Below are 27,698 nucleotides of genomic sequence, written 5' to 3'. Positions count from 1 at the left end.
CGATCCAAAACAGAAGTGCAGGGCGCCTTGTTCAGCATCACACAAAGTGTCCCAACAACAGCACAGCGCTGACCACACTGGACCTTTCTGAATGTGACCACACAGCGGGTACATCCACGAAGCCCCCGCTGCACGGAGGAGCTGTGACCAGAGCGACGGGGAGACAGGGACAGGGATGGAAAAGGGGGAGAGGGAGGACAACAGGAGGGACACCGGCCAGTTGGTGTTTTTCTTCTGCCATCTCATTTAAAACTCAAACCGCCTTTTGAGGTTGATTGTACCTTTTACAGAGAAGGAAACTGAGGCTCAGCAAGGAGAATCATTTACCTGGAGTGACGACTAGCAGGTGGCAGGCCGTGGGGCTGCACACCTGGTCTGTTCTGGGAGGGGCTGGGGGCCAGGGAAGCAGAGGACCAGACCAGGAATCCGGGGAACTGTGTGCGGCTGGTGACCACTGGGAGTCACAGGGAGCCCAGGAGTGGCCTTGAGTTGAGCCCCGTCCTTCCAAACTTCCAGTCTATTCTGTTCCCAGGACCAGTGGGAAAGTGGAAGAGAACCAGACGGGAGCTCCCAGGATCCCCAGGACTCGTGTTTGGGCCGGGGACTAGGTTTCCGCTCAGGGTCCACGGGGAGTTTCACCTCTGCAGAGCACAGAGCGTCGCCGTCGACGCTTTGGGAAGTGACTGAGTTAGGGTGCCCTAGAGGTGGGCAGTCAGTGCCTGAGCATCCCAGGCTTGAGGCCCCACTTGGGGTGACAGTGACTATGGAGTGGCCGAGTCAGGGGTCAATGAATGCCAGCGTGTGTGGCGCCTGCCTTGCAGAACCGATAACTGAGTTCTGGTGAGTGAGGGCCCGGCCTTGTAATTAGCACCCCAGGTGTCAGTCAGAAACCAACAAACAACCAAATCCCTGGGGCCCCGCCCAGCCTATCCGCCAGCGGGGGACGATTAACCATTAACCCCCAGCCCTCCCCGGCATAGCCTCCACCCCTTCACAGAAGCTAGGCCAGACTCCAGGCTGAGCCTCCCAGAGGACAGTTTGAAAGGAAAGCAGGCAGAGAGGGGACCTGGGAGGAGACAGGGGGAGGGTGGAGGGCGGGGGCTGGGCTCGGCCCAGAATCTTCGGGGTGGGCATCCTGGGTAGGGCGGGTGGCCGAGGTGTGGAGGCAGGTGAGAATGCGCCTCTCCAAAACTCTCGTCGACATGGACATGGCTGACTACAGTGCCGCGCTGGACCCGGCCTACACCACCCTGGAATTTGAGAATGTGCAGGTGTTGACCATGGGCAACGGTAGGTGGGCCCAGGTCTGGGAGCGGATCTTTGGCACTCCGCTTTGGGGTGGGAGGAGAATAGTAGAAAGCAGCAGGTGGGTCCTGTGGGCTGCACAGGTGTTGCCAGGTGAGGCCCAGGTACCACGACCAGAGGCATCCTGGGTGAGGGCAGATTTTCAGCAAAAGTGGATCCCAACATCTCCCTGCCCCAGGCGCCTCCACAGTCCCTGCGACCTCAGAGCTGTCCTGCTCTCCCTTCCACTGGCAACGCAGACGTAAAGAGGAGCTCCTTTTTGGTGTCCAGTTCCAATAATTCAAACCAACACAGCCCCCGGAGGTCCTTGGCCTAGGTCAGAGAGATGGAAAGCTGCCTGTCCCTGGTTGGAAGCATAGCTGCATTTCCAAGTGTCTTTGGGACTTGCCGGGGGAATCAGAGTGTAGCAGGGAGTTCTTGGGCAAGATTAGCTGGCCGAGAGGCCAGCTCAGCTGCGCGTTGTGTGTTTCTGTGTGAGAGCCCAGGTTTCTGTGTAGTGCGTGGGTGCGCCAGATGCATGCCTTGAAAATACATTTGCATACTCGTGTTGTGGGTGTGGGCCGGGGCCTGTTCGGCATCTGTTCCCGCTGGTGTTTGCTCCCCTCGTGGTTCTGTTTGTGTCCAAGGGCTGTCTGCGTGTCTTGTTTATGTAACGTAAGCAGCCTGAGTGGGTACGAGCGTCCGCGGGTGCCTGGACACCTGCACCATATTAACCGAGTACCTCTGTGGAGGTGGCACCAGTGTGTGCCCTGTGCCTTCTGGCTGTGTGTCCTGCGTGCCAGTCTGCCAGTGCCCCTGCCTGCACCTGCCGTGCGTCTGTGCACATCCCCCATGTGGACGTCAGCCTTCTCCGACACGTGTGACCTTGCAGATCCGTTGTGCAGATCTCTGCTATTGCCCTTCACCAAATGAGAGTCACACCAGCCACATCTCCGTCTGTCTCTGAGCAGGTGTCGTTGCCCACGTGTGACTCTCTGGGTTTTTACACCACTGAGGACACATCTGCAGGGGCTGGGTGTTTCTCCGAAGCAGGAAGATCCTGGAGGCACAGGGCCCTGGTAGGTCCCGGGCCTGCCTCTGAGCAGAGATGGCAGCTGGCCAAGGTCATCCTGCCGTTGCTCTGAGCCTCTTGGTGTCAGGCCGTGGCTCTGGCTGAGGGCTGGAAAGGGCTGGTCCCTGCAGCTAGGAAGAGGAGGAAGCCGCCAGGCACTGCCCAGGGTCCGTCTCATGGGTGCTCACCCACCCCTTCTGACCACACTGTGCAACCTCGAGCACGCCACCTCCTCTCTTAGCCTCTTCTGAGAAGTGGGCTTCTCCACCCCAGGAGAAGCCCCTCCATCTTTTAGAAGATCTGGGATAACGTGAGGGGCTTGAGGGGAAAACGCTCTGCAAACAGCAGACATGCTTCTGTTGTGCTGGACAGGGTGTCGTGTGACCCCACAGGGACAGTGTGGCTCTCACGCTCCTGGCCTCTGCCCAGCCCCATCCAGAGTCCAGGACTGATGTGTTCCTGAGGCAGAGGCCAAACCCCTTGCCTGGGTGTCCCCAAGACACATCATCTCCAGCTCTGGAACCAAAGGATTGGAGCTCAAATCTGGTGGAGATTCTTCCCACCCGTGGGAACCCAGCAAACTATTTTCCTCCCTGAGCCTCAGTTTTCTTATCTATAAAATGGAATAGTAATAGTGCCTGGCTCCCAGGGCTAACCAGAGGATACATAAGATAAGGTTCCTGAATGCTTAGCTCTGGCCCCAACTCGGGTCATCTCAAGGACTCTGGGCATCTGTAAGCAGGATCTGTCTTCTCCACTGGAGTTTGCAATAGTCTGGGAGTTGGGGTTATGTGAGGTTGTCCTCCAAAGATTTTGGGGTACATCCTGAGCTGTTTGCTCAAAGGCTCCAAGGATAGACCCCTCCACCCCCCACTCCAATTCAAAAGCAGCAGCAGAAGGGGTCCTTGTTTCTTTTCTTTTTCTTTTTTTTTCTTTTACTTTTCTTTTTTTTTTTTTTTTTTTTTTTTGCAGTACTAGAGATCAAGCCTAGGGGTGCTCTACCACTGAGTTACATCCCAGCCCTTTATATTTTTATTTTGAAGACAGGGTTTCATTAAGTTGCTGAGGCTGGCCTCCAACTTACAGTCCTCCTGCCTCAGCCTCCCAAGTCTTTGGCATGTGCCACCACACCAGCTGGGGTCCTTGTTTCTTGAGACTCCAGTGGGCAGTGCGGTGGAGCAGTTCAGCACACCCACACCATAAAATGGCCCCTCTACTTAGCATCAGTGTGATGGCACTGGGCAAGTCACTTGTCCCCTCTGAACCTCAGTGTCCTCACCTGGAGAATGGGGGTGATCAGCTGACTTCAGGGGGAAGATGATCTTCCTGGGCACCAGCCCATCCTGCCCAGGAGGGGGCCCCTTCCATCTTTGCCTGAATGGCCGGGGAGTTTCGGGGTCAGCTCTCCCTGGGGGTCCGGGGAGGAGAGGCTGAGGGAGAAAGGGCACCAGACACAGCTTAACAATTACCCCCATCTCCAGGAATAATTCACCAGGTGCAGGGTCCGCACTTGTGGGCACACTTGGGAGTCCTAGGAGATGCTCAGTCAGGCGACGTCGAGCCGAGAGCAGGCTCAGGTCATCTGCCGTGAGAACCCCCTTCTGCAGAGAGACGCTCATTGCACAGTCATGGATACAGCGCTTCCTGTGTGCCACGCACTCCACATGTATTGATATGTGAATCCTCAGAACCATCCTAGGGGATTTTATTAGGCTCCACGGTTTACAAGTGAGGAGACAAAGGCAGCCAGCATCACAGGACCAAGTGGGCAAACTGGCCTTTGCTCCTGGACCATCTGGCTTCAGAGCCTCTGCCCCGGACTACAGCACAATGCCCACCTCCAGTCTTAACTGGAAGTCCTCTTGGGAATCCAAGAGCAGATTCCGAGTTTCTGTGGAAACGCCGTGTGTGTGAGCTCTGCCCGTGAGCACGCGGTGGGCTTCCGGGGGAGGCCAGTCATGAGTCTTAGCATCTTCTCTGAAGCCTTGACCTTGGTGGAAGATCTGCTTATAGAAAAGGAGGCTGGAGGCCTGAGATATTTTTTTTTAATTCTGAAAAGAGCCCGCTGACCTGTCGAACAGCTCGCTTTTGTAGTTGGGGAAACTGAGGCCAGAGGAGATTAAAGCAAGGGAAAGGAGCTGACCCGGGGCTGCCTCAGCAGGAGGGCCGGGACCCCCGCGCCACGCGGGCCCAGGTCTCCTTCACCTGCAGCCCCAACCTCCCCTCTGCGCTTTCACACGGTGTGGCAGCTTTTGCCCCTGGGACAGGAGGTATTGAGAGGTACCCAGACCCTGGCCAGGACCCTCCCAGGAGGCAAAGGAGTGAATGTCCTCAGTGTGTGTCTCCCCTGCTCCCTGAGGGCGTCTGCAGGGTGTGTGGGCACCAAGCTGAGATGCACCCAGCCCTGGTCACTTGGTGAGGAAGAGGGACAGGACCTGGTTCTGGGGAGAAGGTGGGGAAGTACGTGTCCCTTCCATGTCCCCTCTGTCCAACGAGGAGTCTCTAGGGGTCAAACCCACCTCTGGAGTGGCCAGGTGTCATTCCTTCCTGGAAAGCCAGACTAGCAGCTTCCTTGTGAGGGGACAGCAGCCCCCACCCGCTAGACGACTCTGCAAAGTCAGAAGTCAGTGGATGCAAAGTGAGGTTCCGAAAGGCCAAGCGCCGAGCTGCACCCCAGCAGGGTGTCAGGATGGAAGCAGCCTCTGAGTCTGGCCTGGGCCGGAGCCTGGGAAGATCCCCAGGTTCCTGTGGCTTCTGACTCCCCACCCCTCCTGAGGCCTCGCTCCTTCTCTTCTGGTGCAGACACATCCCCGTCAGAAGGCACCAACCTCGCTGCGCCCAACAGCCTGGGTGTCAGTGCCCTGTGTGCCATCTGTGGGGACCGGGCCACAGGCAAACATTACGGTGCCTCGAGCTGTGACGGCTGCAAAGGCTTCTTCCGGAGGAGTGTGAGGAAGAACCACATGTACTCCTGCAGGTGAGGAGCCCTTCAGCCTTCATTTTCCCAGCTGGGAAATGGGCACACTTGGGCTCATGTTCCCCTGGGTCCATCTCCTTCCCAAGTGGGTCCCAGAGGCCTCTGCCCTTTAGGGCTTTTGAGGCTCTTCTGGGTTCTTAGGCAGGTGGGAACATCTACTCTACCAACCTGGCTTATTAACCATAAAGAGAAGGGACCCATCTTCCCAGGTGACACCATTTCTAGGACAAATGGGGAATTAGCCTTAGGCCTTTCTGCCTCCCTAAGGGCTTCCCCAGGCTTTGGAGATCCCTCTTTTGAAAGCATCTCTCATTTTGGAAAACAAAAATGATAAACTCACAGCCATGAGTAGATCCTGGGCCAAGCGCCATCCAGGTATTAGCTCACTGTCTCCTGCCAACGCCCCTGTGAGGTGGTTACTATTGCTTTTCCCATTTGATACGTGAGGAAGCTGTGCTTTGGAGGATTCCAAATCTGCCCAACATCAGCCAGCTTGAATCAGTGATGGAACCATGGTTGACTCTCAGGTTCCCACCCATAATCGCTGTGTGGCCTCACCTTTACCTCAGATCCTCCTCCCAGAGATGCTTTTGTGGCCCAAGCATTGACTGAGCCCTAAAGGGGACCCTGCTGTGGGCTCTGGGCTCTCACGGGATGTGGAGATAGCCATGCTTGGGCACTTGAGAGACTAAGGTTCCCACTCAGCGTATCTCCAACCAGCTGGGTGACCCAGGGCCACTGCTGCCCCTCTGAGCCTTGGTTTCCCCGTGTTTGGCAGGAAGGGCTGTACTCTCAGAAAACCCACAGAATCCCTCCCTCCATGTCCTGATTGGCTATCATAAGCATTCCTAAGGTGCAGAGATAGGGCTGGGGTGGCCAGATGGTCAGGGTCCCCGTTGTGTCCTAAGATGGGGAAGTCGTGTCTTCTCCATCCAACCATCACAAGTCCTCTCCAGATTTAGCCGACAGTGCGTGGTGGACAAAGACAAGAGGAACCAGTGTCGCTACTGCAGGCTCAAGAAGTGCTTCCGGGCGGGCATGAAGAAGGAAGGTGAGCCTCGGCCCTCCCCTCCCTGCCACCGCCCCACCTGCACCCACGGCTCCCGGACCGTCATTTACAACTGTAGCCACACTTTATGGCTCAGTGACAGGCCCCAGGGTGACTGGCTAATGACTGAGAGGAGGGAGGGCCTGGAAGTCTGACCATAGGGAGCGGCTGGGCTTGGTCTTGAGAAAGATTCAGAGATAAGCTCCCACTCAGGTACTTGGGCTCCCAGCAACTGCCACCTCTGCCCTCCTGTCCCACCACGAGGCAGCCAGGCTGGCTGTTTTTTCTTAATGTAACATTTCAAACATCACGAAAAGTGTGGAGTGTACTGTTACAAGCATCTAAGGACCCACCACCCGGACTTCACTAATGTGCTCCCTATTCCTGGGCTTCTTGTTTGAGGGACAAGCGCCCCAAGTCCCTCGGCCCTCATTCTCGGGTATCAGGTGATCTCTAAAGTTTCCCCACTGTAGACAAAAGGAACAAGGGGCCAGACTCCTGGACAGAGGAGGGGGAAGAGCAGGGCACAGCATCCGTGATGGTCTCGCCAGGCTCCGCCACCTGCAAACACCAGCCACTGGGTTGGTTTTTCCCACGTTCCACAGCTTGCTCAGGCTCAGGCCCACTCTCTGGCTGCAGCTGTTCCTAACCCCTCTTCCTGGATGAGGGAACTGAGGCCCCCAGTGGGGAAGCACTTGCCTGAGGCCCCTCAGCCAGTCCGTGGGCGGACCCAGGTTTGCACCCAGGCCTTGTGCTGTTTGGACAGCCCCTCAGTACTGCAGCCCCTCCACACCCTCCAGGCCACAGGGATGTTTAAAATGAGTTCCATCTCAAACTCAAAGAGCAAAAATCTTTTAACTGCTCTTCAAAGTAACTGGAGGTCACTTTCAAATCTCTTTGTTTCCTTCTCCTCTCAGCTCAGCCTTTGTAGCTCTGGGACTAACCTCAGACCTTCACGTCCAGTCTTGTACAGGACAAATCTAATCCTGTTCACACGCACACACACGCCACCCAGAAGCAGGAACCTGGGACCAGACTGCCCCAGGTCAACTGCAAAGGAGGTGAAGCTCGGCCTGGGTAGCCTGCTGTTCCCTGTCTCTGCCACTGAGACCCTGTTTCCTCTGCCATCTCCCTCAAAAACATCTCCTGTGGCTCATCCCTACAGGCCCTTAGTCTGAACTCGAAAGTTCTGTTGGAAAATCTGGACTTATCATGACTGCTCCAGATCCCATGATTCTAACACTTAGTGGTTCTCCAATGAGGAGGGGTTTTGCAAACTGCCAACATCCCCTCTTCACCCCGCTCCACAGTTTTCCCTGGAGAGTAAGCTCTCTGACCCTCTGTCATCTCCAAGTTGAGAGCCATTTTATGAAATGGAGGATATTATGAATGGGGATGTGGTACACGTGAGTTTTGGAGATGAGGCTGAACTACAGGCTGAGGGCCTCACGTTTTAGGGTTCTAGTGGACAGTGATCCTATGACCCCAACAGCCGAAGATTTAAAGCTCTATGATTCTCCAGAGGTGATATTCTGAGGACGTTGTGTCTGAGAGAATGAGTCTCTCCTGTAGAACTACCAGTGGGTGGGATAGGACTGGCAGCTACCTGAGCTGAGGTCACCTGCTTGGCCTGTTGCTGTCTGTGGCCTGGTCCTGCCTGTGGTCAGTCTTTATATATGTCTCTTGTAAACAGCCAAAGTAATTTTCACCTGTGTAGCTTTCGGGACATTTCCACCTCTTCTGGGATCCTAGGTTCCCACCTATAAAATAAGGGAGCTGAACCATGATCCAAAGAGCCAGTAATCCCATATCCCAGTTCCTGGGAAAAAAGTGGGCCCCAGTCTTAGCTCAACTTCGAAAATAGCTCTTCTTCTTGGACCAGGAAAGCAGACATTTTCCAGGAGAACAGGAGCTTCACCAATGGCCAGCGAGGGAGGGTGAGCCAGTAATCGCGGCTGCTTATCTGCATGCCTGGGTTATCTGGAAGACCATGGGGTGTGCTTGTTGCTTTGAGAATGGGACAGGAAAGCAGCTGTGGTCAGGGCCTTGGAAATTAGGGCATTGCTATCTCTCCCTGGGTCTTTCAGCTCAGGACACCCCTTCTCAGGCTGATGAGAAATTCCCAAAGCCAAGGAAAGTCAGTGGAAGCTCCCTGACCAGGAGAGCTGGGGAAGTTTCCTTTTCCTTGACGTCTGTAGGAGGATTGGGGAACTGACACCCAAGAGTAGTCCTCGAACACCAAACGCCAGGAGCTGGAGACGGAGGGTTTAGGGACTAGGTGGGTCTAGAAGAAGTCATCAAATCTACCCCCTCCTGACTGCACAGGTGGGAAAAGTGAGGGAGTCAGGGTTAGAACTCGGGCTCCGCAGGGATGACCAAGCAACAAACTCCCGAGGCTGAAATTTGGAGTGATGTGTTTGGGAGGCATGTTCTGGTCTGGAACCCTGAAACTCCCTCTGGACCGGAGGGAAGAGCTGGAAACCTCACAGGCCCATGAGCCTTGGTCAGAGGATAATTCCACAGCATCTAGAAAGGGGTTCCCTGGTGGTGCAAAGACTTGGGCGGGGGTAGGGGAGAGGCAGAGGATCAGTGCACCCAACAGCAGCAGAGAATGGCATGTAGTCGTCCAGGCTGGAGAGAGAAAGGGACACCTGCCTGACGTGTGCTCAAAAGCCCAGGACAAACATCTGGTTCCTGGCATCAGAAACCCAGGCCAGAAAGCAGGACCAGGGATTGCAAGAGGGGCGGGTTGGTGATGGGCTGGGGCCACCTGACGGACCTTCCCCAGAAGCCCGGCTCAGGCCCCACCCCAGCGTTCTGTAGGAAGAGGGCTCATCTCCTCTCTGCCTCTGCCCTGGTTGGTTAATATTCAATGGAAGTTACATTAGGTCCCGACCCTGCTAATACTGAGCAAACATTTGGAAAACATCATTCCGTGACTGAGCTCGCGCCGGGCACTGATAAGGCCAGCCTAACCTTGAGGAGTCCTGTCCGCAGCTGCTGACAGCAGCCCTTTCATTGCGCCCGCCTCCCATGGCGCCCTGCTGGGTGCCGGCTGCCAGGGAGGGGTGCGGTGGCCTGGTGAGCACCCACGGGACAGGGATGTGGGTTCAAGGAGATTTCAGGATCTCTACTGTCCCCCACTGACTCCTGGGCTCAGTTTAGACTGTTTGACTTTCATCCTCAGATGTCAACACTGTGAAATCAAGAGGAAGTTGAAGAGTCCAGGTTGTCCATGTTCCATGGAGAAATAGGGTGTTAGTAAGAATGAGAGCGATCTCCCCAACATCTTCCACTCACTCAGCAAATGTTTATTGAGCACCTACTGTGTGCCAGACCGTGTTTTTGGTGACAACAGAGAACAAGAGGAATAAAGTTCTGGCCTTCTAGAGCCTTCCATCTCATAGGAGGTGGATAATAAAGAACTTAAATAATTCTATAATAAGTGCCTTGAAGAAATATAAAGTAGGGTAAGGGGGCAGGGACTGAGGAGGGGACGCCGCATTGGACAGGGGATTTTTGGGGTAAGGCGATGCTCTTATGGAGACATGAAGGAAGTGAGGAAGTCACTAAGCCACGGGGAAAGGGGACTCCAGGCAGTGGGCCATCAGCAGAGGCCTGAGGATGAGTGTGGTGGTGTCTAGAGGTGCTGCAGGTTTGGTAGGACTCGAGGGACGAGGCCAGGAGCCGGGAGGCCCGTGCAGAGGGGAGGGAGTGGGCCTGCTGTGGGCCTGTGTTGAAGGACTGCTGACAGCAGGTGGCTGAGTCAAGGTGGGTGGGTGTGAGCGGTGTTTAGAGGCCTCCCAGGGTTTGGTCTGAGGGGCTGGGAGAATCCACCTGCCGCTTTCTGAGATGCAGGGAGCAGGCTGAGGGGGCAAAGCTCTGGAGGGGAAACTGAGGCCTGAGCAAGGATACCATTCCTACCAGCACAGACAGTGAGGAGGAAATTCCAGATGGGAACCCAGGTCTCTGCAGCCTCCTTTCCTCCTTTTCCTCCTTCCTGCTTCGGCCAAGCCTTGCTCCACAGGGAGGCCTCTTAGACTCCAATGAATGTGTTTGGGACAGTGGAAGGACCGTCTGATATCTTAGGCCTGGACCGACTCCTGGGGTGGGTGGTGGGCTTAGGCCTGGGTGGGCAGAGGCCTGGATCCTGGTTCCGGAGGGCGGCCAGCACGGGCAGGGGGGAGGCAACCTCGCCCTGCCAACTCTGAGGTCAGCTCAGAGGCTCCTGCTAGTGCAGCCTCTGGGGACCCTGCCCAGGGCTAGGGCTTAGCCTGGTCTTCAGGAATCCCTGGCCATCTCTGAGTCACCCGGATCAACTCATTTTGCTCGTTTTCCACACTTTTCACTTGAAAATCTGTGATCTCATAAGACCCCTCCCCAGCGCCCCAGACCCTTCTTCGGTCCCTGCCAAGTCTCCACTGTCTCACAGGCCCCTGGGACGGGCACGTCACTCCTGCAGCCTCCCTCCTCCCCACATGCTGAGCCGAGTCCTCTGGATGTCCCTCCACCACTGCCCCCCGCCCCAGCTGCGCTCCTTCGCCCCGGGACAGCCTGAGTTGAACTCTCCCCTCTTGCACCTCATGGGTCATGGGACGCCCACCCCCACGCTCCCTGCCCTCTCCTCACGCTCTGCCTCCTCACAGCTGTCCAGAATGAGCGGGACCGGATCAGCACTCGGAGGTCCAGCTACGAGGACAGCAGCCTGCCCTCCATCAACGCGCTCCTTCAGGCCGAGGTCCTGTCCCAGCAGGTAGCCACCTGGCGTGCCCCACACTGCACAGGAGCCTTACTTCCTCCACCTCTGTCCTCCCCAGCCTGGCTCTGGAACAGCAGATGGAAGGGGCTTTAGATGTCACAGAAGGGAAACAGTCCAATGTCACCAGGCCTGTTTCATAGCAAAGGCAGAATTGGAACCCGGTCTGGTTCTGCGGGGCCCTCTTTAGATCATCCCACGTTCCACAGGCCAAGCAGGGTCTTTGCTCTCACCGAGGGCTCGAGATCGGCCCCAGGAGAACAGAGGGGTGGACGGCCAGACCGAGGTGTCACACTCGGGCTCAATCATTCCCTGGCTGTGTGACCTCAAGCAAGTCACAGCCCTTCTCTGAGCTGTGGCGGCTTTCCCTATGAGATGAGGCGATGAATCTTTCCCAGCTTCTCCTCTAGGGCTGAGGGATTCCTGGGGCTCTAAGGAGCTGGAAGAGGAGGAGGCAGGCACTGGTCACAGGTGACAGTCCAGAGGGAGCCCTGTCCTTCCTCTCTGTGTCCTCCCTTCCGTCCTTTCTGAGCTGGAAGGCACCCATGGTCCAGTCCCCTCCGCAGGGAAGCTTTATGGGGAGGGCTGCCGTCCTCAGCAGTCCCTTCGTCTCTCATAGATCACCTCCCCCGTCTCCGGGATCAATGGCGACATCCGAGCGAAAAAGATCGCCAACATTGCCGACGTCTGCGAGTCCATGAAGGAGCAGCTTCTGGTGCTGGTCGAGTGGGCCAAGTACATCCCAGCTTTCTGCGAGCTCCTCCTGGATGACCAGGTGAGGGCCAAGTCCTGCGGGTCTACTCGCAAAGTAGCCTTGGACGGGCTCGGTTTTATTAAACAAAACACACAGTGCTCACACGTGCCCAGAACTGTTTAAATCACTCTGCAAAGAATGATTCATTTAATCCCTCCAATGACGATGAGGTAGGTACTATGATTCTTCCCATCTTCTAGGTGAGGAAACTGGGACACAGAAAGGTTAAGTAACTTGCCTAAGGTCACACAGATGGACTCCTGCTCAACTGGGATTAGAACCAGCCAGGGAAACTCCAAAGTTCAGGCTCCTAACCACCATAGTACACAGCTCTCCTGGAGATGGTGACAGGGATTCAGAGAGAGAGATCAGGAGGTTTGGACTTAGGACCAGTTCCCCGGGTGATCTGAGGTAAATTACTTCTTTCTGATCCTCAGTTTTCTTATCTGTCAAGTGGGAATTACTCACATCAGACTGTTGTGGAGAGGACAGAGGATGTTACTATTTGAAAAGTGCAAGATAGCGTAACAGCATGTACCGCTAGACCACGGCGTTAGATTCTATCTTGTGTTCAGCAAGATGGTTTCAGTCAGCATTTTATTTCAGAACACTGAAAATCTCGCATGGGTGTAAAGGGCTTGGGAAGGTGCTGTGTGTCTGAGAGCAAATGACTTTCTGAGATGCTACCTGTGACAGCTCCCACCAGAGTCCCCCATCCCTCCGCCAACTGCACTGGCCTCGCAGACAGTTCCTGGAGCCTGGGAGAAGGGAACTGGGCTGGACCCCTGGCACAGTTTCAGAGGAAGCAGCCCGTGCCTTTGCCCAAGACTGAAGTCTTGCAAGCAGGCAGGTCTTTCTCTTTGTGGAAACCAGGGCTCACCGAACTTCTTGGACCCATGACTCTAAGGAACACTTGTGAGACAGCCCCATGGGGTGCTCTTTGAAACCCCTTGTTTGGCTATTCTGTAGCCTCACCAGGGGCTGGACCAGAAGCCCTCTCCCCTGGGTTCCTCCCTCCGTTAGGAGAAGGGTCGGGCAGGGATCTTGTCCAAGCTGCCCCTGGCTTCTCCCCTAGGCCCCAGGCTCTGGCTGAAGTCCCCCTGCCGGAGTGTCTGCATTAATGTTTAACCCCCTGTTCCTTCCCAGGGGCTTAGCAGGGCAACAAGATACCCCCAAGCTGAGCAATTGTTAACCTCGATTTCCCACCCAAACCTCTCTGGCTGGGGCTCAGAGCATTCTCAGAGGGCAGTGATGGGTGGCCAATAACACCAGACAATCATTAACCCCCAGCTGCCTGCCCCCAGCACAGCTGCCACATCAGGGTTGGACCTGGGAACCCATCATGGTGGAAAAGGAGCCCATCTTGCCCAGTACAGGCAGGGCCCACCTGGGAGTGTCAAGGACATTGTCCACCAAAGGACTTGGCTTTCCTGTTGATGTTGCCCAGGAACCAGCTTCCTGTTCATGTGTTTCCTGGCTTCTTTTGGACATGAATCTGCTGAGCCCTAAAGCCACAGATCAAGCTGGCCACAGAGCTGGGATCTGAATCCAGGTCCTCCACCTCGCAGTTTGAGAGCCACTGGCTGATTGACACAAGCCCTGCCCGGCGCCTGGCCAACGGGCGATACTCAGTGATGGGCATCCTTTGCCTCCTTCTTACTGGTCTTGGAAAGTGGATTCTCACCTCCACGGTTTCCCATTTTTCCTCTTTTTCGGTCTTCCTGCTGGCCACAGGGGGACAAAAGAGGTTAGGACAGGGGTGCCCAGGAGAGGAAGAGGAAGTTCTTTGCACGTGCCTGCATTCCTCCACCCGTTCCTTCTTTCATTCATTCAGACAAATGTCTACCGGGAGCTTCCTATGTGCCAGGGACCTGCCAGGCCTCGCTGCACCTCGCCTCCTTGGAGGGGCTACACATAGCCCTGACCACACAGTCCTCGGTCTCCTTTGCTCCCCCTCCCCGCTTCCTATGAAGCACTATGGCCCACTGTCCCATTTCCTTGTCTTCTACCTTATTATCTGGCCCTCCAACAGGGAGTTAGCTCTATGAAGCTAGAGATCTTCCCCTTGGGTCCCCATTATCTAAACGCGTGTCTGGTACTTAGTAGGACCTTAACGCTTAATAACTGAGAGAATGAGCAATGCAACGAGCACATGCATGACTACACGTCACCCTCCCAGCGAGGCTTGCTGTAGCGCCTACAGAGCCCCAAGTCCCACTTTGAAGACAAGATTCTCAAGACAGCCAGCCTGCCACTGTTTCTCCAGCCATGTTTTGTCCTCATGCAGAGCACTAGGACAGGTGACTTTGAAAGCACCGGCGACGTCCTGTGAGCCAGCTGGGCCCTGCACTGGACTTCCACCTTCACAGGCTCTGTCCTTCCTGTAGGGAAGCAGCCTGCTGGTTGACCCAGCCACACACTGGCCTTGGGTTGACTGTCTTCTGAGAACCAACACCTGCATCTAAGTTCTCCTAAAGCTCTCTCAGAATCCTAGACTTTTCCAATGTCAAGTGGACAGATGACCTGGAGATCCTCCAGGCCAGGGATTGCCAAACTCAGTGGAGCTTCTGAATCCTCTGGGGAGCATGTTTAATGCAGACCCCAGGGCCCGCTCCGTACATGAAGAATCAGAATCACTGGGAGTCAGGCCTCAGAATCTGCACTTCCACAGAGCAACTTCCATGATTCTTGGCAGCTGGTCCATGGGTAGGAACTTGGGATCTATCATTTTAGAACATTTGTGGCAATAGACTCTTTTGAAAATCTGATGAACTTCTGCTCAAGAGGGATGATGACAGGGTGAGCCATAGGGAAGGCAGACATGATCAAAGCAGGATTTATCCACATATACCATTTCATAGTCAAACCCATTAACTTGTACCGTTAATATGTGCTGATAATTATAATTTTGAAAAGAATACACATAGAATTTTGCCTCCAGTTACCCCAGGCACACAAATGAGGAGGGTTGGAGGGGTCAGCTACCTGTTCAATGACACAGTAGTTCAAGGGCAGAGTCAACAGCTGAGAACCTGTTCTTTCTCCTTCTGGGTTTCTGCCAAACCCCAACCAAGCCCCTCATCTGTCCATCAGAGAAGGAAGACAGCGGTTTCATGATGCCCATTTCATAGTTCAGGCAAGTTAAAGGCAGAGGGAACACTAAGCTACCTGTCCCAGGGTCACTGAGTTGGCCAGGAGCAGCCACGGACTCAGATGCTAGACGCCATCCCTTCTCCCTTCCAGGTGGCCCTGCTCAGAGCCCATGCCGGGGAGCACCTGCTGCTCGGAGCCACCAAGAGATCCATGGTGTTCAAGGACGTGCTGCTCCTAGGTGAGAAGCTGCCTGTCCCCACCAGGGCTGTGTGCAGGGGGCACACCCGAGCAACAGACAGCTCCGTGGTGGGGCACTCGGGGCAGGGAGACAGACGGAGCACTGCCGGGTTGTCTCTCAAGCTTGCTTTCTGCTGCACGCCCGACTCGGACACAAGGAGCTGTGGACGTGAACAACGAAATCTCCCAGGTCTCCAAGCTGGAACTCCGTCAGGGCAACCCCCGGAATTGCCCTTGCATTCTGACGTTCTTTCTGGACTAGGAACAAGAGGAGCCAGGAACGGCACGGGCCCCAGCCCATGTTGTCTGTGCCTTCGTGACCTACTTATTATTTTAGATGCTTTTATAGCACACTTCCTATGCCATGGACTATGCCAACTACTTTACCAACTTAATTTTATTTATTTATTTACATACTGGGGATTGAACCCAGGGAAGCTTTACCACTGAGCTACATCCCCAGGACTTTATTTTATCTTATTTTTTATTTTGAGACAGTCTGTTGCCAAGTTTCCCAGCCTAGCCTTGACCTTGCCATCCTCCGGCCTCAGCCTCCTGAGTCACTAGGATTACAGGCATGGGCCACCATGCCCGGCTCATTACCTCTTTTAATACAACAGCCCTGTGAGGGAAGTTCTGTTATCTATCCCTATTTTATAGATGAGAAAAGCGAGTCACAGAGAAATTGAGTGACTTACTAACACAGCCAAGTGTGAGTGGCAGAACCATTCAGCCAGGACACCCAGCTCCAGGATCCGGTCCCTCAACCTTGACATGCCTCCAGGTGGCCCTCGAATGGCCTCAGTCTTGAGTCCTGCTGGCAAAGGGAGCTTGGGTGATCTGAAAGGGGCCCTAAACAGCCCGTTCCAAGCTCAGGCTGCAGACTTCGGCACCTCGCCCTCTTTCTCTTACTCTGTGAAATGGGTGTGACAGTCCCTGCAGGCCCTCCTCCCGGGGCACCACTTGCCCTGCCACCTACAAACCACAGCTCCAGGAGAGGGGTCAACCCGAGGTGACGGCCCCATCCTCTCTCCCTCCCAAACCACTCAGGCAATGACTACATTGTCCCTCGGCACTGCCCGGAACTGGCGGAGATGAGCCGGGTATCCATTCGCATCCTGGATGAACTGGTGCTGCCCTTCCAGGAACTTCAGATCGATGACAACGAGTACGCCTGCCTCAAAGCCATCATCTTCTTCGACCCAGGTACTAACCCCACTTCCTAACCCGTCCCTGATGCCGCAGGCCCTCTGTCAGACTTCCCGCTGGGTTCCTGACCTTCCTCGTTGTCATGACAACTGGGAGAGATACTTCCCATCAACCCCACTCAATAAATGAGGCAAGTCAAGATTAAAAGGGATGATGGGACTTGGCAAGGCCCACAGACTCCTAAAGACAGGGTTTTTTTCCCCTCTCTCTTCCTTTCTTCCCCTCCTCCTTCTTTCTCCTGATTTCCTCTCTTCCTTTTCTTTGCTTCTTTTCTTTGAAAAATTTTTGAGATAATATCTACATGTACTAAAAATGCAAATAATTCTCCCCATCAGACCCCACTTTTCCCAAAGCCCAGTCTCCAAGAAAAGCATTTCTGCTTCTTTTAGCTGATCCTTTGGGCAGTCATCTAGACAATTGGAAATAAACCACTAAGTTATATTTCTGGTATTGGTTTTGGTTTCTCGCAGTCTGGGAAAAGAACCCAGGTTCTTGTGCCTGCGAGGCAAGCACTCTATCCCCAAACTATATTCCTAGATCCATATTTCTTGCTTTATTTTTTAAAATAATTTTATAGATGTTGATAGACCTTTATTCTATTCATTTATTTATATGCCATGCCGAGAATTGAACCCAGTGCCTCACACATGCTCGGCAAGAGCCCTACCACTGAGCCATAACCCCAGCCCCTATTTCTTGCTTTATGCATTGTAGATGGTATTTCTCCTCCCAGCCTGGCTAAGGATGCTGCTCTTCTCCATTGCTGTTCCCAGTTTCTCTCCCCCATCTTCCCCATATATTTTTATTATGTTTTCATGTGTCCATTGATTGCCATTGGAGCTTTTGGTTGTCTCTTCTGCTTTTATGTCTTGTCCTATCAATGGTCCACTGAATCTTCTAACCCTTCACTTGGCAGAATGAAGATCCTACATCCCTGTGCTCACTTTGGCTCTTTTCTCCTCTCTCCATTCTGTCTATTGACTTTTGCACCTGTATTTTCACATGAGTGTGAGTCACATCTGTGCGCAAGGCACCTTCACAATGTCAAGGAACCTCAGCCCAGAGGCTTGCTTGTGTTCCTCCTCCCTTACATGTTAGAGAGTGCCTACTGGGTGCTGGATCCATCTGTAGAAATGAGTGCCATTTATCGAATGCTCACAGAAGCACAGTTTTAATCACTTTATGCACATTATCTTATGACATGGTATCTGCGAGGTAGTAATTATTATTACCCTCATTTGCAAATAAGGAAACTAAGACACCGAGATCATATGATTGACCAATTAATCATTCAATTGGTCACCCAATCAGGAAATGGCAGAGCTCAGATCTGAACTTTAGACTACCTATCAATCTCTATCTCTCAAGCCCATGTTCTTACCTTCCACACTCTATTCCCCATTTCCTGGAGGTTGAGAATTTTGGTTCTGGTTTTGTCTAGGGCCTTGCCAGGGCTGCATGCCTGCAGGGCTTGTCCTTGGCTGGGCAGGTGACATTTAATGGGTAGCACAAGTGGGTTAGTGGTGCTGAGTCAGAGTCAGCAGCCTGATTCAGGCTGCCAGGTCTGGCAGGTAGGAGCAGCATGAAAGTTTGTCAACTGAATAAAAGAATTCACAAACATGGGGTAGTGGAGAGAGCCCACCAGAAACGTAGACAAATTCTTTCTGCCACTTCCTTTGTTCCTAAGACAGGAAGTCAATGCACTACTTCCATGAGGCTTATCCTATCCCTTCTAGGATAAGGATCTAGAATTCAATCAATGACTTTTTTCATTCATCCTTTCCTCCATCCATCCATCCTTCATCCGGTTACCTAGTCAACAAAGATTGCCTACACATGGTGGGTACAGTGAACAGTGGGTTAAAATGGTAGTTAAGACATACGCCTGCCCACCTGGAGCTCATGGTTTAGTGGACGAAAAGGCGACATCCTGTGTGGGGAGTAGTGATGGAGGAGCCACAGACACTTGGGAACCCGATGGACACGTAACGTAGACCTAGGAAAGCAGGATGGAGAAGGCTTCCTGGAGGAGATGGAACCTCAGCTGAGTCCCCCAGTGGCAGCAGGCAGGGAAGGGGGACAATCCTGATGCAGCAGAAGCAGTGTATACCACGGTCTAGATGGTGGGTCCTCGCCTGTGGGTCAGGAGCCCAAGTTCACATCATGGTTCTACCAACAACTGGTTGCATGACCTGGGGTAGATCCTTTCCTTGCTCCACACCTTGGTTTCTCCGTGTTTTGATGCAGAGGTTGCCCAAGGGTCTGTCCGACCTGTTCCTGAAGTCCCACCCTCTGTCCCCTCTTCCCCGCTCCCACAGTTTGTGCTCTTAGGAAATGTACCCTGGTTGTAGAGAACCCCGTATCCTTGCCCCAGAACTGCTAAAGAGTCCCTGCGTGATGTCGGGTGGCAAAGCCCAATCTGGGCCCCACAAGTCAGGGAACAGCTGCTGCCCTCCCTGCCCACCCCTCCTATTGCAGATGCCAAGGGGCTGAGCGACCCCGGCAAGATCAAGCGGCTGCGTTCCCAGGTGCAGGTGAGCCTGGAGGACTACATCAACGACCGCCAGTACGACTCACGCGGCCGCTTCGGGGAGCTGCTGCTGCTGCTGCCCACGCTGCAGAGCATCACCTGGCAGATGATCGAGCAGATCCAGTTCATCAAGCTCTTCGGCGTGGCCAAGATTGACAACCTGCTGCAGGAGATGCTGCTGGGAGGTCTGTCCTTGGCCCAGGAGGGGCTGGGGCACTTTCTGGGAGACAAGCCTCAGGCAGACCCAAGCTCAACTCTGGGCTCGATTGTCTGAGCAAGTTGCTTAAACCGCTTGGGCCTCCGTTTCCTCATCAGAGAAATGGGAAGAGAGGGAGAGCCCTTTGTTCAGGAACAGAGAGCCTGGCATTTGCCAGACAATGTTTGAAGTGTTGGAGACTCAACAAAGAGCAAGACCTCTGTCCTCCTGGAGGGTGTGTGTGTGTGCGTGTGTGTGGTGCACTGAGCTCATGAGCATATGCCGCTGGTGTGCACGTAGCTGTGTGTGTATAAAGGCTCCAGGGGACAGGAAAGGACCACGTCTATAATAAAGAAGGTAACTCTAGATTTTGGGAGAAGCAGGTAGATAGTTTAAGTGAAAAGATGCTTTGTAGATGGGTTGGTCAAGGGTGACCTCACTGAAGTGGTGATTTCTGTGAGGTAAAAGCCCAGGGAACATTCTAGGCAGAAGCAACAGCTCCAGACCTTGAGGCAGAAGAGCTTTGTGCGTTGAGAAGGGAGGGCTAGACTGTGACTGGGGAACTGTGTGAGATGCAGATGGAGATTAGGCAGGAATCAAATCATAAACACAAGGCTTGTAGACCATATGATGGGAGGCGAAATTTGGATTTTATTCTGCTTGCACCTATTATAAGTGGACTAAAAATCAGACTGTTTCAGATGAAACACTCTGTTCGGTAGAGAGTGAATGTCAGGGGTGGGGTGAAGTGGAAGCAAGAGACCCCTGAGAACGTTACTCTCTGCAGTCGTGTGAAGGACAGTAGAGGCCTGGACTGTGGCCACAGAGCAGCAGATTGAAACTGGATCATCTTTCTGGAGGACGAGTCCCAAGGACTTGCTGATGGAGCAGAGACGGGGAGCGATGAGAACAGGGTCAAGTATGAAGCCTACACTTTTGCTGAGTTTCAGAAATGCTGATGGAGTAATTTACTGAGACGAGGAAAACTGAAACAAACAGCTTGAGGCTGGGTCTGGGGGTGGCGGGGGTCAGGATGACCCAAGACTTGGGTCTCATTTAGGACTTGAGTCAACTGTGGAAGGACTGTTATATATCTAGTTGGTTAACAAGGAGGCAGTTGAATGTCCAAGTCTGAGTCTCAAACCCAAGATGAGAGGCAGCTCCATGGCTTCCCAGTGTTTAGGAGACAGGAGAGGAGGACATGCTGTGGACGGCTATGGAGGAAGACTAGCCAGGCGGGTGGGAGAAAACAAGGGGAGCTCCAGAATCCAGGAGAAGGGTGTCTTTTCAGGAAGACAGAACATCATTAAGTGGTGTAAATTCTACACTGGGTGTGGGGAAGGGAAAAGAAGGGAGGAAGGGGCAGCGTCCACCGGATGGCCACATGGGGGCCACATGGGGGCTCTTCGCTGTGCTAAGAGTGATGCTAGAGGAACTTGAGAATGGAATCCAGATTTGGTGGCTATGAGGGAGTTGAGGGTGACTAAAAAGCAGTGATTGTAATGATGGACCGTGGGATCTTGCCTGGACTGGAAGAAAAATAAAGAGAGGGTTGTAGGTAGCGAGAACGGGAGTCGACAAATCAGCAGTCTCAGTAGGGTGGCGATTTTTCAGGGAGGGTACCAGTGGAGTGAGCTGGAAGGACGGGAGGAGAAATCTAATGAGGATGCCTGGGCTGGAGGTTTGGGAGGTGGGGCAGTTACCGGTGATGACATGCTGGGGGCACGATTTCTCAGCCTCCGTACCACGGTGTTTGGAACTGGATAGTTCTTTTCCATGGGAGGCTGTCCTGCGCATGGTTGAGCCGCATCTGTAGCCGCTACCTGTGAGATGCCAGTAGCACTTCTCCAGTGGTGGCAACTAAAAGTGTCTTCAGATATTGTCAAATGTCTCCTGAGGGGACAAAAATCATCCCACGTTGAGAACCACTGTCAAATGCTAGCTCATTCCATTCTCGCACTGATCCTGTGGGTGTGGGGTGGTTATGAAGCATGCATTACTGAGATCAGAATCAGGGGCTTGTGGTCTATTGTGTGTAAAATCATCCCTCTGGCTGCTGTGTCGTCATGTGTAGAATGGGAAGTGATGGCATCCAACCTCTAGGTTTGCTGTGAGGAATTAATTATGTAAAACATGAGAAGTGCTTTAAACCAGTACCAGGCACAAGAGAGGTACTCAATAACTGTTAGTTACACAACAGATGTGCCTTGAAAACCAATAGTCGCATTACTGACCATGATCTATTATACCACTGTACTTTATATATTAGCATGCCCATTGTTTGAAGCAGTTACTGTGTTCCTGAAACTTCACTGGGCCCTCAGAGAGAAAAAAGAAAAGAAAAATACCACATAATTATTATACTTATAGACAGAAGAAGTGGTTTTTCCCAAAAGTTGAGTTATAGATAAATTACTACGGATTTGGATTGTTCCCAAATTGAGTTACAGATAAATTAGTTAAAGAGAAAAGAAAGTGGGGAGATTCAGAAGGGTCTTCCACAAGGAGGAAATAGCTGGGTTTGGGTTTGGACTACGGACACCAGGGTGGAGAAGGCATCCGGATGGAAGCCACAGTGTGAGAGAAAGCTCAGAGATAGGAAAGCACAGGGGACACACAGATGCTCCAAGTAGGTCAGCTCGGCTGAAGCAGACATGTGGAAGATGAGGCTGAAAGGTGAGTTGAGAACAAATGGCTGAAGGATTCACACGTCAAGGAGCTTTGAGAGCCTTTGATTAAACCAACACACTGTAATATTTAAGTGATCTCAGGGTTCCTTATATGCTCCTAATTTCTTTCAAGTCACTTTTATTCTCTTGGTATTTTGGACCTTCTCAATCCCATATGAAGCCTATGGACGTGAATGGTGAGCCCTGGTTTAGTAACCCTGGAATACCCGATAGGCACCATCATTGTTGGGTGGGCAGGTTAATCGGCCACTCCTGAGGAGGATGGTACCTTAGACCTGTGGTCCTTATCCTGGACTCTCCATCCTGACTGATCCACTCTCTACCTGCAGGGTCCTCCAGTGATGCACCCCATGCCCACCACCCCCTGCACCCTCACCTGATGCAGGAGCACATGGGCACCAACGTCATTGTTGCCAACACTATGCCCACTCACCTCAGCAACGGACAGATGTGTGAGTGGCCCCGACCCAGGGGACAGGCAGGTGGGCAACCTGGGCTCTACCCAAGGATGGGGCTAGAAAGGAGGCAGGAGAAGTTTGAGTCTAGAAGGTAGAACTGGGAAACAACCATTCTCTGTGTTCTAGAGCAGAGAATGAGGGGTGAGGTTGTCCATTTGTTGAAGCTGTTTAGTCAGCGAGGTGATTGACAACCTCTGCCAAATAACACTGTCCTGGGAATGAGGCAGTTCACTGGATGAGGTTACCCCTGGGTGAGAATTCTGTAAGATGACACTGTTCAGTAGTTGAGTAAGGCTAGTTGAGTAAGGCTACCATAACACAATTGGAAGAGACTGTCCATGGGGTAGGGATGTCCTTTGGGAACACCATTATCTGAGGTGAGCTTGTCATTGGATAAAGCTCTTCAAAAAATTAAATTATCAACAGAATGAAGTGGTCCATTGCAATTAAATAGCATTTAAATGAAATTGTTCTTTGGGAAAGTTTTCCATTGAATAAACCTTGCCACTTGGGTCAAGTTATTATCCAACCTATGTTGGAAACGGGGGCTAATTAGTTTCTTTCACGCATCTCCTAAATGCAAGTGATAATTTTTGAGCCAGTTATCTCTGGATCTCATTGACTGCTGCTTTCTCCAAGAAAGAGTATCCCCGTCACACAACTCATTGCTATTGGGGACAGTCAGACCTAGTCCCTCATTTAGGAGACACAGCCCAACCCTCCACAGCGAGCGTCCAGATGTTGTAGAACTTGGATTTTATAGTCCAGAACCCATAGAAGGGTTGAGCCGTGAGACCTCAGGGATCCTCTAGTTTCATTCTCTCATTTTATCAAAGAGGAAATGAAGCCTTGAAGTGAGGGAAGAACCTTCCCAGAACTCTTCTCTTACTCCCAAAGGGCTGGAATTTTGAGCAGCTTCTGTCTGTTTCTTTGTCCCTTCAGCCACACCTGAGACTCCACAGCCCTCACCGCCAGGTGGCTCAGGGTCCGAGCCCTACAAGCTCCTGCCAGGAGCCATCACCACGATCGTCAAGCCCCCCTCTGCCATCCCCCAGCCCACCATCACCAAGCAAGAAGTCATCTAGCAAGCTGCTGGAGTCAGGGCTTCTGCTGGCTTGCCTCAGCCCCCTCAGAGAGCTCCTGGCGACCACTTGATCTCGGCAAAGGAAGGCGTGACAACAGGACCAGTCCCAGAGCAGCAATGGAAAAAGTGAAGGGGCAAGAATGTGGGCTGAGGGCTCATCGCCATCTTGATCCCATGCTCTGGTTGGCAGAGCTTTGACCCAGAGAGACCCCAGTTGGGAGTCCTCTGCTGACTTGGATGACATTTCTCATGCTGAAGCCGCTGCCTTCTCCTTCATTCATATCTGTCCCCGACTTTCTCACCTCCAAAGAATACCGTCTGGAGATGAGAGGGACCTTGCTCAAACACTGCTCCCTTCTCTCCAGCTGGGACTTCTCTCCTGGGCTTGGTCAGGTCATGGTGCTCAGGCATGGAGCCCTGTGAGTCCTCCTCCCTCTTCTGCTGCCTCCAAATCAAATGCCCCTCTCTACCTTGCTGTCCTTGGTCATCCCATCTTCTCCAAAGCCACTCTCCAGAGCTAGAGGAAGACTTGAAACCCTTCCCCCGGTCATTCTAGGAACATGCTGGAAGCATTGCCTGGGGCTAGGCCCAGGGCAGGAGACAATGGAGGAGGAAGGTGCCAATCTCCTTCCTCCAACCCCACTGAACTTCCCTTCTCCGGGGACTGGCATGGGTGTTTGGAGCGATGGTTCCTATAGGCTTTCAATAACGAGAGGACAATCCAAGATAGCATCTGCAACAGGAACTTGTGGGGAGGGGGCGAGCAGCCAGAGAAGGCACCCAGGAAGAGGCAGATGGACTTTGTGGAAGGACAGGAATCTGGCTGGTAGAGCAGGAGAGAGGATGTTCCAAAAGAGAACAGCCTAAACAGAGGCCCGGAGGCAGGGAGGTCGGTGTGGGAGAAAGGCACCGAGGTGACTGGGTTCTCTGGAGCCAAGAGGATGCATTGGGGAGCATGGGACCTTGAATGCTCAACTGAGGCAGGGAGTAGCCTGGAGGGACAGGAGCGCTGGGCTGTCAGTAGATGAACACAGCCTCCTACAGGGTCAGAAGGTTGGGAGGGAGCAAGGAGGTTAGACAGGAGTCCACCACGTAATGCAGCTGAGTGCTAACGCCTGCAGATGGAGAAGGGCCAGGAGATTCCTCAGGTCAGGGTCTGTTGAGGAGCAAGTCCCGCAGGGCCTGTCTCAAGCTCTCCTTATTCTTGGGCAGGTCTTAAGGCACAGGACATCCATCCTCTGATGGAATCTTCCCTATGACCTAGAGATTACTACAGAAGACAAAATTGAGTTCTGAGAAGTTAAGGGAATTTTTTCCCCCTGAAACTCACACAACTAGTCAGTGGCTAGATCAAGACCCAGCTCCCCCTGGATCAGATTAGGAAAACTTAATCAACTGAAGGAACCCCCTGCCTTCTCTATGACCAAACTGAGAGAACCCCAAGGCTCATTCTTTCTAGAAGCTTTTCCCACTCCCAGGACTAAGGTTGAATGGAGACTGAATTGGAGTTCACTGAGGGTCCAGAATCCTGTTTGCTGATACATATTAAGGAGAATTCATGACTCTTGACATCTTTCTCTCTTTACTCCCCAAGTCTTGGGGAGGGGCAGTAGGAGTCTGGTTTCTGGGAGACAGATCAATCTGGTCTGTCAGTCTAGGGGCGAACAGTTTGGGTGAGGAGGAAGGGAGGGATAAGAAAGTCTGGGTTTCAGGCTTTCTCTGCAGAGCATCATTCGAGATACATTGTAGAAAGCTTAAACCCCAGGATGGAGCAACCAGCAACTGCAGAATCTTGATGGCTTTGGGAAGATTCTGGAAAGGGCCACTGACTGGTAGGAATAAAAGGGATGTGTCCTGGGGCTGGAAGTGTGATTAGATAGGAGAGTGAACTGTTAAGATGGGAACCCATCCTCCACCCGAGACCAACTATTCTGAATGGATGGGGACAATATACTGCCATGTCCAGAAATTCCACCATATGTGATTGTTCCTGTTTGCAAGAGAAGCATGAAGAAGGATTGGAGTTTTATGCTTAAGAGGAATCTCTACACCTCTGGGGCTATCAGGATTGGATTCCCCCACCCGAAGCCAAGTCCCAGGTCCAGAAGAGACCATTTCCTGTGCAGAGCTCTCAAGTCTTCCTCAGTCACCCTCACTCCAGTGCCCCAGAGATCCCAGACAGATGGCCTCAACTGGTCTGCACAGGGCAGTGAAGCTGGGATCATTCTGGTCATTGTGGTTATTCCCACTCTGCTTCTCCACCCCGCCATGTTGCTTAGCCTTCTGTCTTGGGATAAGAATTTCCCATAGGATGGAGCAGGGTAATGGTAGTCTTTAATGGTAACAATTTGGGGCATGGAGGATTCATCCTTTTTGAAGAAGAAATCCATTCCACGTTAATAACTTTATCGCAATGCAGGAAACACAAAATAAAGACAAGTTTCCTTTCCTAATTCTAAGATGAGAACAGTATATTGGAATTTGTTTTTCTGAGTTGTGGTCCTAAAACATAAAGTCTGATGGACTGAAGAAGGGTTCATTGTGGGGGCAAATGTGGGCACTATAAATTCTCCTCCAAGACACCTGTTTCCTTCAGAAGGTTCTCAGGAGCTCCAGAATCCACACAGCTTTCCTGAGAGTGGACCCAGGAGAGGAGAGGGTTGAAATGGATGCTTCCCAATTTCTTGCAATGACTAAGCCAGTTCTTTGCTTGATCTGCCCCAGTTAAGATGAATTGTGAAATTCACATCAAGCGATTCTGGAAGTGGCCTGGGTCCCATTAGACCAATCTGCATCTTCCTGTGGATGTCCTTAGGTCCCACACTGATCCCCAAGTCCCTGTCACTGCCACCTAATGGGGCAAAGAAGCAAAAAACATTTCTTACTCTTACATGTTTTAACAAAAGTTTATAAAACAAAATAAATGGCACATATGTTTTCTAAGCCCTTGTGTGGGTGTCTTTTTTTTTTTCCCCCTTCAGGTGTTTGAAGTAAGAATGACAGTCTTACAAGCCTTTACAGTGGACAAAATGCTTTGATATCCATTATTTAGTTTTGTCTTTATATCAAGATGTAAGCACAGTAGACCTTACGATTACTCCTACTGTATAGATGGAAACTGAGGCTCAGGGAAGCAATTTTCCTTGAGAGGCAGAGGAGGAAATTCAACCCTGGTCTCTTGACTCAGTATACAGAGAGAGTGAAAGTTGACCCTTCTCCTGAAGAGGGGAGGAACAAGGGAGAGAGTGATGGAAAGATCTGGAAAAATAACAAAAGAGAGTCCGAAGGTCTGACATCTGCCCTATCATCAGGGTCCAAGATGGAGACCTGCTCTGGGTCACCTCAATCTGCTGGCTATAGGAGATGCATAGACATGGGGAAATTTCATAAAAGCAAGAGTTGTTTTGAAAAAAGAATAAGATCAAGGAACACACCTGAGACTCTCCAGCCCTTACTGTGACCACTTTGGTCCTTTCCCATTAGGGAGGTGGCCTTGGGTCTTGGCCACCACAGACCATGTGCTGGAACCAGCTTGTGAGAGCCAATCGTTGGCTTTTCTTCCAGCTGTGTTGACAATATGAAATCAGTCACAGCGGAAGCCTTCACACTCCAACTGGCAAATGGCACAAACCAAGGCTTTTTCCCCCAAGAGGACCTGTTGTTCTGGCACACCACTGTGGCATACGGTGATGACCGCACTGTGGGCTGCCTGGCTATGGTGACAAGTGAGGGTGAAGTAGAGGGACCCTCAGCTCTTCCCAAAGGAAAGGGACAGCTGTTCTGGTCTGGGAGTCACTGGGCATTGTAATTGGGTGAATCGCTCCATCTCTCCAAGCCTCATCTATAAAATGGGAATGGAACCTCCCTTTAGGGATGTTGCCGGACTTTGGCTGGATGAGCTAACTGTAAGAGCTACTGTGGTACGACCAGTGCACATGAACTTCACACAGTCACTTTCTGGTGAGAGGCTAACCCTTAAGCTCTCTAGCCTCAAGAGCACCCAGTATCTGCTTGCCTGATCCCTGGGACCACTTCTGCCTTCCTGTCCCTTCTCTGTACTCGTCAGCACCAGGAAATGTTTTCCATGATGTTGCAATGGAGGCCCTGTCTGTGCCTCGCCAGCATGGCCATGGGGGTGGGGGCCAGAGGAGGTTATTTCAGTCCTAAATTGTGCTTAATAAATCCATATCAAAACCATAAACCCTGGGCTGCCATAAATTCTCCTGACCTTGGCTCTTCCACCTCATCAGCCCTTTGCCCCAGTTAATCTCAAATCTCGGCACAGGGCAGCCAGGGCATTACATTAAGTT

The 27,698-nt window shown here is 52.5% G+C and overlaps 1 protein-coding gene across 2 annotated transcripts; it reads left to right on the top strand.

The window, feature by feature from the left end:
- Window positions 1-1,119: 1,119 nt before the first annotated feature.
- On the top strand, window positions 1,120-26,331 carry Hnf4a (hepatocyte nuclear factor 4 alpha). 2 transcript variants are annotated; one of them, XM_047541741.1, is made up of 10 exons: window positions 1,120-1,290; window positions 5,159-5,333; window positions 6,290-6,384; window positions 11,028-11,134; window positions 11,757-11,912; window positions 15,135-15,222; window positions 16,272-16,427; window positions 18,909-19,145; window positions 22,176-22,298; window positions 23,247-26,331. In XM_047541741.1, the coding sequence occupies exons 1-10, from the start codon at window positions 1,176-1,178 to the stop codon at window positions 23,387-23,389; spliced, it is 1,395 nt and encodes a 464-aa protein (XP_047397697.1). In that variant the 5' UTR covers window positions 1,120-1,175; the 3' UTR covers window positions 23,390-26,331. The 2 variants fall into 2 exon arrangements, with proteins under 2 accessions (XP_047397697.1, XP_047397696.1); XM_047541740.1 differs by having other exon boundaries at window positions 22,176-22,328.
- Window positions 26,332-27,698: the final 1,367 nt, after the last annotated feature.

Source organism: Sciurus carolinensis, chromosome 2, assembly GCF_902686445.1.
Source record: "Sciurus carolinensis chromosome 2, mSciCar1.2, whole genome shotgun sequence".
In the NCBI taxonomy this organism is placed as follows: Eukaryota; Metazoa; Chordata; class Mammalia; order Rodentia; family Sciuridae; genus Sciurus; species Sciurus carolinensis.
This window is presented reverse-complemented; position numbering and strand designations above follow the sequence as displayed.

Bases quoted from the DNA above. Each gene is read 5' to 3' on its own strand.
- Hnf4a (XM_047541740.1), top strand. From the start codon at position 1,176: ATGCGCCTCTCCAAAACTCTCGTCGACATGGACATGGCTGACTACAGT. The intron at 11,135-11,756 runs GTAGCCACCTGG...CGTCTCTCATAG, and splicing joins CCGAGGTCCTGTCCCAGCAG to ATCACCTCCCCCGTCTCCGG. The intron at 15,223-16,271 runs GTGAGAAGCTGC...CAAACCACTCAG, and splicing joins CAAGGACGTGCTGCTCCTAG to GCAATGACTACATTGTCCCT.